This window comes from Lissotriton vulgaris, chromosome 2_1 (genome assembly GCF_964263255.1).
Source record: "Lissotriton vulgaris chromosome 2_1, aLisVul1.2, whole genome shotgun sequence".
Taxonomy (NCBI): Eukaryota; Metazoa; Chordata; class Amphibia; order Caudata; family Salamandridae; genus Lissotriton; species Lissotriton vulgaris.
In genome coordinates, this window is record NC_141687.1 from 711,125,154 (window position 1) to 711,139,925 (window position 14,772).

The following is a 14,772-nucleotide window of genomic DNA, read 5'->3' on the forward strand; positions in this document are numbered from 1 at the left end:
TGGAAGTTTTTTTCCATTCCAGATGACAAAAAAAAAGTAAATGCTCCAAAGGTGGAGTGCCAGATTTGTCATCTCACGGGGTGACCCCACCAAAAAATATTAATTTGGGAACTCCACCATGATTCGCCACGTCGAGAGGAGGCACCCCCAGAACTTTGCCCGGGAGAGTGTCAGAGCTCTGGCACAAGAGGCTCCCAGGGATGGTGCCTCTTCTTCAACCGGAGGACCAACTACATCGGTGAGGGGGCGACCAGAAGAGCTGATCCCTAACATTCAACCTGCATTTAATGAAGCCGTAATTAAATGCAAAAAATGTGATCAGCTACTTTGTTATGGGGAACAAAGTGTTATGCTCATGGTTCGAGCAATAGACAACCACCACTGCCAACCCCAGTCCTAATTTTGATTATTTTTTTTCGCTCCTGTTGAGTAGTTTCCCATTCCCTGTTTTTGTTTCTGTTAAAAAAAAAAGAAGGAAAAAAAAGTTCTTTTCAGAACTACCTCCAATTCTCATCAAAGAGCTGTAGTCTTAAAAAAATGAAAAAGAGTAACTGAAGTGGAGTGCAGTGAGAGAAGAGAGGAAAATGAGTGAGAAAGCAAAGAAAGGGACGAGAGGGGAAGGGAAGTGAAGTAGGGGGACTGAAAGAAGGTGAGTGTGGGGAACGAGAGTGAGGAGAAGGAGAGTGAACATGGGGAATGTGGATAAGTGAAGAAAATGTAGTAAAAGAACGGTGGTGTGGAAGGGTAAGAAAAGAGCAATGATTTTTAGGAAAGAGTGGAGATACAAACTGGATAAAGACAATTGAGTGTGAGACAAGGTGAGTAAGGCAGTGAAGAAACAGAGAAAGTGAAAGAAAAAGTTAGAGTAGAAGACTGAAGGCCACATTTATGAGGCCATACGTCACTTTTACGCCACTGGTGCGTCACTTTTTGTGATGCACCAGTGGTGTAAAAAATGCACCTTGTTGAGTCATATTTACAAAGTGACGCATCTAGGTAAATGCGTCACTTTGTAAACCCCTGCGCCACATTATACCTGCGCCAGGTGTAATGTATGCAAAGGGGGCGTATTGACGCAAGAAAGGGTCGTAGAAGTGACGCAGTGAAATCTATGAGATTTCACTGTGTCACTTTTAGGACACCGTTGCGTCAAGATCTTGCGCCTGCCTCACAGCAGGTGTAAGACTGACGCAAGCCCTTTCACATGGGGCTGGCCCCATGTGAAAAGATGCATTGCTGGAGATGCGTCACTTTTGTGACACACTCCAGCAATGCATCACTTTTGCGCTTACAGATACGTCAGAAATACTGACGTATCTGTAACTCTTTGCGACATAATGCGTCATACATTAAATATGACGCATGAGTAGAAGACTAAAGGCCTCATTTATGAGACCATCCATCACTTTTACGCCACTGGTGCATCACTTTTTGTGATGCACAAGTGGTGTAAAAAATGCACCTTGTTGAGTCATATTTACAAAGTGACGCATCTTTGTAAATGCGTCACTTTGTAAACCCCGCGCCACACTATACCTGTGCCAGGTGTAATGTATACAAAGGGGGCGTATTGACGCAAGAAAGGGTCGTAGAAGTGACGCAGTGAAATCTATGAGATTTCACTGCGTCACTTTTAGGACACCGTTGCGTCAAAATCTTGCGCCTGCCTCACAGTAGGCGTAAGACTGACGCAAGCCCTTTCACATGGGGTTGCCCCCATGTGAAAGAATGCATTGCTGGAGTTGCGTCACTTTTGTGACACACTCCAGCAATGCATCACTTTTGCGCTTACAGATACGTCAGAAATGCTGACGTATCTGTAACTCCTTGCGACATAATGCGTCATACTTTAAATATGACGCATGAGTAGAAGACTGAAGGCCTCATTTATGAGGCCATCCGTCACTTTTACGCCACCGGTGCGTCACTTTTTGTGATGCACCAGTCGTGTAAAAAATGCACCTTGTTGAGTCATATTTACAAAGTGACGCATCTATGTAAATGCGTCACTTTGTAAACCCCTGCGCCACATTATACCTGTGCCAGGTGTAATGTATGCAAAGGGGGCGTATTGACGCAAGAAAGGGTCGTAGAAGTGACGCAGTGAAATCTATGAGATTTCACTGCGTCACTTTTATTGCGCCTGCCTCACAACAGGCGTAAGACTGAGGCAGGCCCTTTCACATGGAACTAGCCCCATTTGAAAGGATACATTGCTGGAGTTGCATCATTTTTGTGACACACTCCAGCAATGCATCACTTTCCTCTAAACACTCCACTTTATTTTTTTACTCTATTTTTTTACACTGTTTTTCCCCCTTTCTTTTTCCCTTCGTGTGTCTCGATTAAGCATGGGCGAATTTTGCAAATCTGGCGTTCGCGAATTTGCGTATTTGCGAACTCGCAATCCGCGAATTCTCGCGAATTTGCAGATTTTTTTTTTGTGTGTTCGCAAGGGTTTCTGCCAGTTCGCGAGGGTTTGGTACCAGTTCACAATTGCGAACTTACTTGTCGGCTCGCAACGGTCGCGACTATGTTGTTTCTATGTCTGGTTCATCATCACAGGTTCCCAGCACCCTCTATTTAACCACTGCCACCCTCTGTTTCACCCATGCCACCCTCTGTTTCACCCATGCCACCCTCTGGTTCATCATCACTGTAGATTATGGGGGGAAAAGCAAGCACACCTGCCCTGCTTCAACTGACATGAATTAATTTGGGGTTGGTTTACTAATGTGTCACTGTTTTAAAATTCCAGTCTGGCACCTGCTTCCTTATCTGTAATTTGCTTTCTGTTGCAGTGCAACTTTTTTTTCCAGGACCTTTGTGGCCTACTTGTAGCTATTCTATGAGCCTGCTGTGAGGGTCAGAGCAGGGTCATACAATTGTTGCAACTAGCAACTGAACTCTGGAGGGGCCCCAGTCAGGAAGCACTACAGGGAATGGTTACTATTACTAATGATGAGTTTGAACTTTTGCACCTGCTGGAGTGCTTTCATTTTTGAAAATTCGTTTTTCTGCAGAGAAGCAACTGTAATGCCCCAAACAAACATAGGCAACTGAACTCTGGAGGGGGCCCTCAGGAAGTACTACAGGGAATGGTTACCAATGATGAGTGAACTTTTGCACCTGCTGAGTGCTTTCTGCAGACAGCAACTGTCATGCCCCAAACAAACGTATTTATGAAAGTTGATTTCTAATCCAAAAGTGATCCAAAGAGAGTCAAAAGGCCTCAAATCCCAAAAAGTGCAGGCAAATGTCAACCTGTGAAGTTATTCTGATAAAAATCATCATTTTCAGAAGGTCTATGCTGCTTGCTAGTGGATTTCTTGTGCAGAATTGCAAATTTTGTAATTTCGCGAGCGCAAGATTGTTGCTGCCCACCGCATCTACATGTTCGCAATTGCGAACTCTTGCGATGTGTCGCCAAACTCCCGCGGGATCCCGCAGCAAGATCCAAAATGGCACAGCACTCGCAAAAATATCGAGAAAAACAACTTGGCAAACGCTGAATGACGGTAAGTGAACGCCGCACGCCGCAAAATTGTATCACCAAGAAAAAAAATCTGCTGCCTGCGAATTTGTGGATTTTGCGGGAAATTCGGGGATCGCGAATTTACCGAAAATCCGCAAAATTCGCGAGCGGAGCGGATTTTCCGCCCATGCTTAGTCTCGATTCTACCGAGACACAAGATGGCAGACTCTCCAGACTGTTTAGAATGTTGACAGACACCCGACAGCCCATCAGCTTTCCGCTCGCGCACTCCCGTAGCGTGCCGGGTGCGCTCCCCGGTACGCGCACCGGTGAGGGCTCGGAGCGCGCCTATAGATATATATGTGTTTTTGAAGGTAATTTTAAAAAAAAACACTGGAGCAATTTCAACCAAAAATATAGCAAAGGCACATCTGCGTACCAGTCCCTACAATTTTGCCAAGTTTGGCGTAATTCCATTAAGCAGTTCGGGCTGTAGACTTGTCAGACCGTCCTATGGAAATTAACATGGGGAAAACATTTTTTGGGACCCCCCTTTTTTCTCAGCCCCCACTTCACGAATCCCCCCGAAACTTCCAGGGAAGGAGCAGAGCGGAGCTGGCCAAAAGTTTGGAAAATTACACACAAATTCCTCAACCGTCACCAGAGTTATTCCCAATAGAATGTTGCGGATTTCCTATGGTAGCCAATCCTAACTATAACTACCTACTGGCGACTGCCAGTAGGTAATATAATATATATATATATATATATATATATATATATATATATATATATATATATATATACTGAAAAAAACATAGGGTTCACATCAGTTATAGTTAGCTGGAAATTTTACTGACATAAACCCATTGAAATTCCCACGTTATAGTTAGTTGGACTCAATATAACTTGCGCGCCTGCAATGCACTGCTGATGACGTCACATATTACATCACTCATGACATGGTCAGTGACATCACTGATGACATCTCAAATGACATCACTGAGGACATCACTAATGTCATTTTAAATGTAATGTAATGTTTTTAGTGAATGTGTGTCTTTCTGAAAAATAAATGTTTTATTTATGTATATGTAAAGGTCGATGGAAGAATAAATGTTTAAATAAGTGTCTAAATGGGTTTTATTTTTTTTAATTGATTGGTTAACTGGCTTATTAAGTGTATCTTAGTGAATACATATATTAGCGAGTAACTTTTAAATATTGAAATATATGTATCAGTGTTTCACTTTGTGTACAAGTGGCTGCATGGGTTGGTGACTGACTCACTGTTTGTATGTGTTTTGAAGACAGCATATGTGCAGGATTGTATGGGTGGATGAGTGTGTATATGTGTGTATTAGTGAGTGAATGACTGTCTCACTACTGTCTTTATTAGTAACGACATATGTTTTAATCTAGTATATGTGAGTATTGATGTATATAAGTGAGTATATGTGAGAGTGAGAGATTGTAAGAGTTCCTGTTTAAATAAGTATGTGTTTCCATAAGTGATTGTTTAAGAGAGTAAGTATGTGTAAGTTTCCTTAGAAGTAAGCTGGTAGTGTGTGTTTAGTAGTATATGCAAAAAAATGGATGTTCAATAGTTTATTTGCATGTGTGAGTAGGTGTGTGAGTAACTTTTGGATGACTGTCGGTGTGTAACAGGATGTATAATGTATAGGTGTATCATATATATGATAAAACTATATATATATGATATATCATACATATGATGAGTGAGTATATGTATGAGTGACTATATAGAACTGTTGGTGAATGAGTGGATGTGTATATAGATGGTGGAATTACTGAATTGGTTGTTATCTCCATTTTTTTGAAAATGTTAGTTTCTATTTATATCATCATGCACGTACTTTAGTTTTGTCTGAATATACTTCTTTGATGCCACTTGTACATGGGCTTTATACACATATTTTGGGCATTTCCTTCAAAGGATACTCAATACATGAGCTAAAATTCAACTTGTGTTTATCTCATTATTTCTGCCCTTAAGGACAAGTTTGTGGATCATCATCAAGGTGGAGAGACTTGACGGAGCATCTGATGACTAAAGGAAAAATATAATAATGGGCAATTAGCAACTATACTAATATATATATACTAATATATACTGTCATTGGGAGCAAATGACTAACAGCAGAAGCACCACGTGGTAAAAAACAAAAGACATGCACTTGTTTCCTAAGGAGCTGATAGCATCCAAATAACTGCTGACAGAAGCCTTGTCGAAATCCCAATAGGCATCTGGAAACTTCTAGAGATTATGTATGCGGCATTGACATTTGTACGTATGTTAATAAATCCCTTCAATAAATTTACACCGCTTTTTTGCGGTGCCCAAATATTTTGCTAGGTTCGAACCAAAGTGTATACCCATAAAAGTCACCTTGATCTGCAGAAAATAATTTCCTAAGAAGGAGAAATAGTGTTTTTGTTAGGGCAATCTTTCTTAAAGACAACATTAAACCTGGTGGTATTTGTATTGGATGTGGCCTGCGTTCTAGTATTCTTCAATTGCAAACAATGCTTCTTCTTGGGCAATGTTTGTATACAATAACGTAATATTAAGCGTAACCAGCAGTATTAAATGCTAAGTCTTCTGTGAGGGAATGAGCTTAGTGCTCTCTCTCAGAGGATCCCGTAGAGATCACAGCACCCATAATGAAGTGACCAATATATTTGATTGAGAGTTCTAGGCTGACCAACATTTTATTCTACTTTGTGTCTTTGCAATTTAAAATGCACGACATGCCTCAAGTTTGGATCATCCAGTGAGTATTTCTTTAATTTATCCATTTCACGTGCACCTTCTCTGTAAAACTTTGCATGCCTACTGGTTTGTACACATGAGGCTTCTGCCTGCAGTTATTTGGATACTATCACCTCCTTCTTGGGGATTGCTCACATGTTTTGTGGCTTTCTCCTCATGGTGCTTCTGCTGATAGTTATCTGGGATCTATTTGCCCCCGTTGACAGTAGTGTTGTTTACTGCTAAATATTATCATTTCACCTTTAGTCAGCAGATGCTCCGTCAAATGTATTCGTCCTGATGATGACCCAAGAATTGCGCCGTTAAGGTTGAAATCCAGCATAAAAATTAGATAAATATATATAATGTGTTGATTATCCTTGTGATGAAATACCCTAATTATATTAAATATATTTTGGATATATTTTTTAGTCGTCAATTGTTTCATAGCTTCTAGGTGCATTCTCATTTTTCGTCGGTTTATGCATGAAGGCTTTCTGAACATTGCGTTGTAACCTTCAATTGTTTTGATACATGAATGGTGATACACAATACATTCAATTGCATACAAACTGTATTCAAAGGTATTCTTACTGATATTTCGTATAAATTATCTGATTGGAGGTGCTTGCTAGTCATGTTTATGTTTAAACCTGGCTTGAATGAGAGAAATGCGTACGATAATTTGGTGAATACATTGAAGTAATCAGGTATCTCTAATTAAAAAATATTATCATGATAAATGATTTTTGGGTGGGCCACTTTTTTTTTATATGTGTGTGCCTGGGTTCATAAACTTGGGTAGGCCGAACTTTTTTTTACATCTTGAAATAGCATACACTACATGTCACAGCATTAAAAAGTAGGCTGCCTAATTTCTTTTCTTGGATTATACATGTTTTGCATTTGACTCAATGTTGACTCTTGTCAACTGTGTCTGCTCCAGCCGTCAATAAAGGGAAACTTGTATTTTTACCCATGCACCCAGATTACTTTACTAGTTATGTTACCAAGTACCTTGAGCTTTAGTTGGAAGCGTGCGGTACACTATTATGGTTTTCTCACATACACACCGGCTACAGTATTTGAACCTACAGTATTTCTTTAGTTTACATTATTAGGAATTGTGCAGAGTCTGGATTTCGGTTGTTTATTTGCATGTGATCGAAATATTTTGCTCATATTTTCCTCCTACCTTTTAGCATTGCAGGCAGCGTGGCTGAGAGCTATGACACTGAAAGTGGGTTTGAGGACTCTGAAAACAATGACATCACCAATTCTGTTGTGCGCTTCATTGCAAGATTTATTGACAAGGTTTGCACAGAGAGTGGAGTAAGTCAGGACCACATCAAGAGCCTGCATTGCATGATACCAGGTATACATTTTCTATTGAGAATTGTAATATCCAATACAATCTAGGCATTGTAGTAAGTGAGAAGTAGGTGGTGACGTTATTGTGACAGTGATATGTTTACACAGTCAGTTCTGTGTTCAAATTATTCTAGCTTATTCTTCCATCACCTTCACTGATAATTCTTAAAGTTCCCGCACTCACACAAGCTTCATTTCTATGTAAATGTTTTTGTTCTAGATCCTAATCCAGACACTTCCTCTCTTCTGCAGTCGAGCATGCTTCCCTCTGTCAGAATTTTTCAAAATACCCAGAGCTCTTCTCCTCTTCCGGTTCTCCCTCTCTATAGAATTCTATATACACCATACATCGCTGATTCATTATTACAGTGCAGATTTCTGGTTTGCGTCATGCAGTGATTAATATGTTGCAGTCGTTGCCTGGAGTCAAAATTATGATCTATTTTTGGGGATCAGTATTTATTTTTCATCATCAGAATTTGGCCCAGAGGAAGAAAAAGGGTGTCGGAGATGGGGGGGGAGAGGGGTGGGAGAAAGATGGCAAAACTGTTACAAGAGGAGAAAGCAGTGTGCAAAGCCTGCAGGTATAATATGCAATCTTTGACGCCATTGGTGGTGGAAGGAAGAGGCGGGTTCGGAGTTGGACTAGGCAATCGTGGTACTCTGCAATTCTGCGTTTCAAAAGGGTACCTGTATTGATTTCTGTCGTAATTATTGAAAAACTTAACTACTGGTTTAGTGTATTTTCTGAGAATTAACATTTTGTTCTTTGCTTTATTGTAGTGACTTCAGAAATGTGTCGGATAAAACAAAATGTTTGTGCCACCATATATATCAAAATCAATTTCTTATAACTATGGGTAGTAAACACTGTATACAAATTTTTGAGGAGCACATAATCATTGTTTTTTCTCTTTCAAGGCATTGTTGCTATGCACATTGAGACGTTGGAGGTTGTTCACAGAGAAAGTAGAAGGCTTCCCCCAATAAAAAAGGTGAATTTTGAAAAGTGTAAAAACGTATGACGTGTTAATTTTATATTGTGTGAAATGGGAAGCGGGTTGGCATTTACATGCCAGTTTACCTCTGTACATGGAGTTGGATAAAATATAATGGGAGTGAAATATAAAAAGAGAATAGGAGAGGATCTTATGGTGAAAGAAAAGTAAGAAAGAAGGGAATATGCAGAAAGGAGATAAATAAAGCTAAGTATCGAAGAGGAGAGGACACCTATTTGCTTGATTGAGTTATTGCATCAATATGTTGCTCCTTCCGTTAAACAACTACTGCGCTGCTGATTTTTTTTTATAACATGTCAATGGTGACCTGAAAGGGAGAACCCCATCAGACCAAAAAACATGAAATTACATCAACAACAAATGGCAAAGAGAAAATGGACATTGATGAGTCAGTGTCACCACACAGATTGTAGAAATAGCAAGTAGAATACAGGTGAGTGGCCGCAAAAAAGGAACATCAAATTGTATCCAACTAGATCAGAGGTCTTCAAACTGAGGTGGGGGCTTAATTGATCCCAGGGGGTGGCGCAAGGCTCAGACCAAGAGAAGTATCATGCTGATAAAAGTGCTTTGTTTCAAGTGGCAAAAATGAGTGCCAGTAAACCACTCTAATGGGTCATCACTAACATAAATATATACTGGCCGGGAGTAGGTACCAAAAGGGAAGGAGCTGAAAATATTCCTTTAACCTCCTCCTCCCACGACTACTGGCAATCGCACTCTGGGTACTTTTAAACTTTACTAGGGTCTGGCTGACCACAATAGTATGTTTGACAATCGTGTATTTGATTGCATTTTTTGAAAGGATTACCGAACTTACCTGAAATATGAGATATTTAAACATTGCAAATTTATTAGAATAATTGTTAGAAATTCGGGGGGGACGGGTAAATATTTTTTAAACCTTTTTTATGGAGGGGCCCAGCATTAAAAAGATCACTTGAACTAGACAAACAAGGTACCTGCCACAGAAAGGGTAAAAACATGGACAGTGGGATATTGACTGCAAACTGATAGAAATAAAGGAACCTAAAAATCTACGGAACAAATATACAGTATATAAATTAAAAGTACAAACAACCTGCGCACTTAAATAAATACTTATTTGGTAAAAACCGCGCTACTTGTAACCCTTAAAATTAAACTTTGGAAAATCAAATCTCACTGTAAATATGGACTATAATAGTAAGATGGCACCACTGGGCTCTAAATATGTTGAACAGACGTCTGAGGCTTAAAATGTGACAATGGACATGTCATAACATGTGCATACCGAAGCATTCTTTGCTGAAACCATTTGCAGGTTACATAACAAGCAGTATCTGAAGTAGACATCCCCCATGGAAGAACAGAACTCTAAACAGGTTTTCGAAGGTTTAAAAGCAAATGTCCAGTCCAAAAATGGCAAAAAATGTAAGTATGGCATGTGAAATAATTTTCCAATAATTCTTCTGATAAACTTATACCGTTGATCCATGAAGGGAAACCCATTGTCAGAGTTACTGCCCTAAAAAGCTGAGATATGGTGAGAAGGTTAGTGAAAGTAGATAATCCAGTACACTTGCTGTTCCACATTAAAAGTACAATAAGTATCTATGATATATTGACTCCCATTCTAGTCGAGTGCTCTTCCAATAGCAATTACTATCCCCATGAAATGAGGTAAAACCATTAATTTAAACCTATTGTAAATGAACTTCAGATTTCTACTCACTCTTTCTAAAGCATGCCTGCTTTGCCTACATGACTTATTAATTACCACTTTCTCTGCAGTTGTGATCTGCAATGACATTGTGGGAAAACCTGCTGTTAGTTATTGAAATTACTTCTCTTTTGCCTTAACAACCACTTATGATATCCTCCTTCTAGGTGGATATGACATTCTTCAAAAAGACAGACTTAACATGTTGTAGAAACCTTGCCCTAATATTTAGGCCTTCTGTGACATGCTCTTGTATTGTATTGTATTGCATTGTATTGTATTGTATTGTAATTGCATTTATATAGCGCTTACTACCCCTGACGAGGCATCAAAGCGTTTTTTTCGGTGAGTAGCACGCTACTCGGGGACCCATAGAGGATTAGTGTTGAATAAGTATAGTGAAACATGCAGGTACATTTTAAGTGGTGGATAGGTTAGCCAGTTATTTGGATTCGGAAAGATAAAAGAAGGATAGACGAGGAGAAAAGGTTTGTATTTATATAGCGCGTGTTACCCCTGATGGGGTGTTGAAGCACGCTATTCCGGAAACCCATAAACTAAGTATTATTGCTGAATTAGTATGGTGAAATATGAAAGTAATTTGAGTGGTGGCTATTAGTCAGTTATTTGGAGTGAGAAGGGTAACAGAGGGATCAAAGAGAAGAAAGGTTTGCATTCATGTGTAGCACCTGTTACCCCTGATGGGTGTTGAAGAGCTTTTCTGGCGAGTAGAACGCTACTCTGGAACCCATAAAGGATTAGTGTTGAAAATTAGTATAGTGAAGTATGAAGTCATTTGATTGGTGGATATGTTATTCAGTTATTTGGAGAGCGAAGGATAGGTTGCGGGATAGAAGAGGGAAAGAGGTTTGTATTTTTTTGTTAAATATTTTATTAAGTTTACAGTGTGAAAGGACAACATTCCATTAACCCCCCCCAAACATCGTACACAGTGCAGAGTTACGAAGCTGAACAGCACTCTCCCGCTTCACAGTAAATACACAGCCTTATTGCCAACAACCCGATTAGGTGGCAGGCGGCGCTCAGTTCCATCGTCTTCCTATGAACATCTTTATTACAACATCTCTCCCAGGCAGCTGGTCTTTGGACATTGATATGAGCAAATTACATCATGCTGTATCTTCAAATTGCGCTTCCCCCCCGCCACCGGAACAACCACCAGAAATTCTTCGGGCGGCTCCTGGGAGGGAGCAGTTCATTATAGTTTTCAGTACAGCATATTCCATCTCCAGCTTTTCACTGTAGGTGTCGGACCTGTCAACCAACATAGAGCAACCTCCCTTTTAGACATCAGCATGCCCATTCCCACCAGTCTACGGGTCGCCTTGGGAAGCTTACTGGTGTACCCCAAAAGCACAAGCGCAGGATCCAGGTCTAGCGCAACCTCCGCAATTTCACTCAACTCCTTGAAAATGTCTCCCCAGAATGCCTGCACTCTCGGGCATGACCACGCTAGGTGTAGGAAGTCTACCACTAGGGCATGGCACCTCTCGCATCCTGCCTCTTCTCAAAAGACCATATCTACAGAAGCGTTCTGGGGTATAGTAGACCCTATTAAGAAATTTGAAGTGGACCAGCCTATGTTTGCCATTCAGGGATATACGCCTAGTGTTATCCCAACAGTATCACCACATATCATCATCTATCGTGATCTTCAAGTCTCTCTGCCACACCAGCCTCGCAGTTGTGTATTGGTGCTCCCTATGGGACATTGGTATTTTATAGAGGTTTGTCACCAACTTTCAAGGAGTTTCAGTCTTAATCACGTAGGTAAGTTCAGGGACTTCTGGCGGCTCCGTCAGGTCTTCCCCCAATTGTTCCAAGAGGGCCCTGCACACTCTGTGGTACTGGAAGCGATGTAATAGTGTATCCGCACCCTCAGATTCGAGGACCTGATCCCAGGTCTTAGCCCTCTCCTCCCGAAATAAATCTCCCGCCTTCATTATGTTCAGCCTACACAGGGCATCTATCACCCCCTATCTCTGCAGGGAGTCAGCCATCGGGCCCATTCTACCGGCATTTGCGGCGAGTACAACAATGCCCCTCCCTGGTGCCGCAGGAGGTTGTGCCAAGCATGATTAGTGGACATGACAGAATCTAATATTCCTGTTCTACGATCCACTGCTTCAAATATTGTTGCAGCCAAAGGGGAGTGGGTCTGCAAACAATTTTTCCATGCGCACGTGTGGAATGTGCGGGTCCCCGTGTATCAAAGTGTGCATGTGGGCCCCCTGCGCCACTCTGTAGTAAAGTTCAAAATCCGGGGCGCCCAGGCCTCCCATGCTATATGGTAGTGTGAGTGTCCTCCACTTAACCCGTGGCTGTCTACCCGCCCAAGCAAACTTTTATCATAAGTTGGGTTAGTCGTTGGAAAAATACCCAGGGCAATACCATCGGGAGGTTTATAAACAGAAACAGCAACCTCAGGAGCACGACCATCTTCATGACTGATATACGGCCCAGCAGAGAAAGCGGAAACCTGCACCAGGCGTCTACATCATCCTCCAGTTTGCTAATGACCACTCCATAATTCTCTCCGAGTACTGTCTCTGAATCGGTGTGTAGTGTTACCCCTAAATATCTAATTGGATCGGTTGTCCACTGTAGGGGATATTCCATTTCAAATTCCTGCGTGGCCGGGGTAAGAGGGAAAGCCTGGGACTTCGCCCAGTTAACCTTCAGGCCAGAAAGCACCCCGTAGTGCACCACTTCACAGAGCACCGCAGATATGTTTTTGTCTGGTTCTGGGACATATAGCAGAGTGTTGTCTGCATACATGGAGACCACAATTCTGTAGGTGGGAAACCCAATCCCCTCGCAACCATGATACTCCCGTAAGGCGCAGGCTAACATACTCCGCCACCAATGCGTACAATAAAGGAGACAGTGGACAGCCCTGGAGGGATCCTCTCCTTATGGGAATGGGGTCAGTGCACACAGAAGGATACAAAGTTCCCCGGGGAGAGTGCTACAGTGTGGAGAAGGAAAATAAGTGCAGAGTCATGGAACTAGGAAGGTTCCCTTGTCGGAACTAGAGAGCCTCACACACCCAGAGCGCTAGGTGTGAAACACACCCTGACTGTAGGATGTCCAGTTTCATCATCGGCTCACTGCTCCTCGTCAGACCGGCGCTGCAATGTCTGACGGAATGCCAAAAGGCACTCTTTTGGCGGAGTTCTTTTGTTCCTTGCCGATGGTGTGTGTGAGTGAGAAAAAGAAGTGTAGTCGGCGCTAAGTGAGTGAATATTAAAACAGGGTAAGCAGTCCACAATGGATTTTATTGACGTGGCTGATTCCCTGATTAAAAGGGGTGAGAGGGGAGCTAGAAACTGTAGAGTGTGCAGAAAACTAACTAAACCCCCTAATGTGGTCAACATGTTTCTCGCCAACCGGCGATTCGTCAGGACCTTAACAAGGTACTACACAAGAAAAAGGTGATACAATGCTCATTCAGGAAGGAAAAAGCAAATGTAAATACAACCTCACTGGGTCGGGTACAAAGAGGGCTAAGAGGTCCTGCTCTAATTAGGCGACCTAAGGGTAGGAGGAAAAAGTAGAAAATAAAAGAGAGCGGGTCAAATCATATCTCAATATTGTGGTTATACATTTAGATGATATGGGGTGACTGTTGGTAAATGCTCTCCACACTGTGAGGGGTCGGGGGGCCTGCAGGGAAGACATTCATACCGAACACAAGGTGGATGAGAATTTCCCTTCATAATCGGTCTAAATATGGCGCGACTATTATCTTTAATTGGAGAAACCAAAGTGCAAGTTAAACACTAGTCTAAAGTGTACAGCCAAATCTATCAAAAGCACACCCATTCCTGGGAGAAGAAAGGAAGGTTCTTACCCTAAGGGAGAGTAACACAGGCCTCGCAGCATGCTCCCGTGAGGCCAGCGCTGTCTGGTGGGTGTACCTGCAGGGTATGGAAGGGATGATTTGTGAATTGCAAATCACAGGGTAGGGGACTAGCGCCTGGTGGTACAGGCTAGTCCAAATGGTGGAATGGGAAGGACCGGGCTCGTGCCTTCGCACCGCCACGCTGGGGGTGCAGAGGCAGGTACCCAGCTAACCTCCAGGGCTAATTGTCCCAATACCACATATGCAGTCATCGGGTGGGAAGGGAGTTGACCACTCTGTTCGTGTAAGGCATCAACAGCCCAAAGGAGCTCCCAGCGCGGAGTCCAACTCCCAAAGTCGACACCAATTCAACACTGCATGCTCGCAAACCGCGAGCACGAGCAAAGACAGTGCCAGGATACGGCGGAGCACCGCGCAAGTAACAGCCCTCAGAGCTCAGCCTAAAGGGCGTAGGCAGGGGAGAGGCGGGCGCTCCCTCCCTCTAATCCGTTAGCTGCATTGTGGCGAGTGGGTGGGGGGCCCGGATGGAGCTGAGAGCCACCCCTG

The 14,772-nt window shown here is 42.2% G+C and overlaps 1 protein-coding gene across 5 annotated transcripts in view; it reads left to right on the plus strand.

Moving 5' to 3' along the window:
- Positions 1–14,772, plus strand: part of SBF2 (SET binding factor 2) — a 2,158,806-nt gene that overhangs the window by 1,389,079 nt on the left and 754,955 nt on the right. For all 5 annotated transcript variants that reach the window (XM_086955965.1, XM_086955960.1, XM_086955962.1 and 2 more), the window contains exons 20-21: positions 7,451–7,623; positions 8,541–8,614. In XM_086955965.1, coding sequence (XP_086812091.1) covers positions 7,451–7,623; positions 8,541–8,614 — 247 coding nt within the window. The remainder of the gene's footprint in view (positions 1–7,450; positions 7,624–8,540; positions 8,615–14,772) is intronic.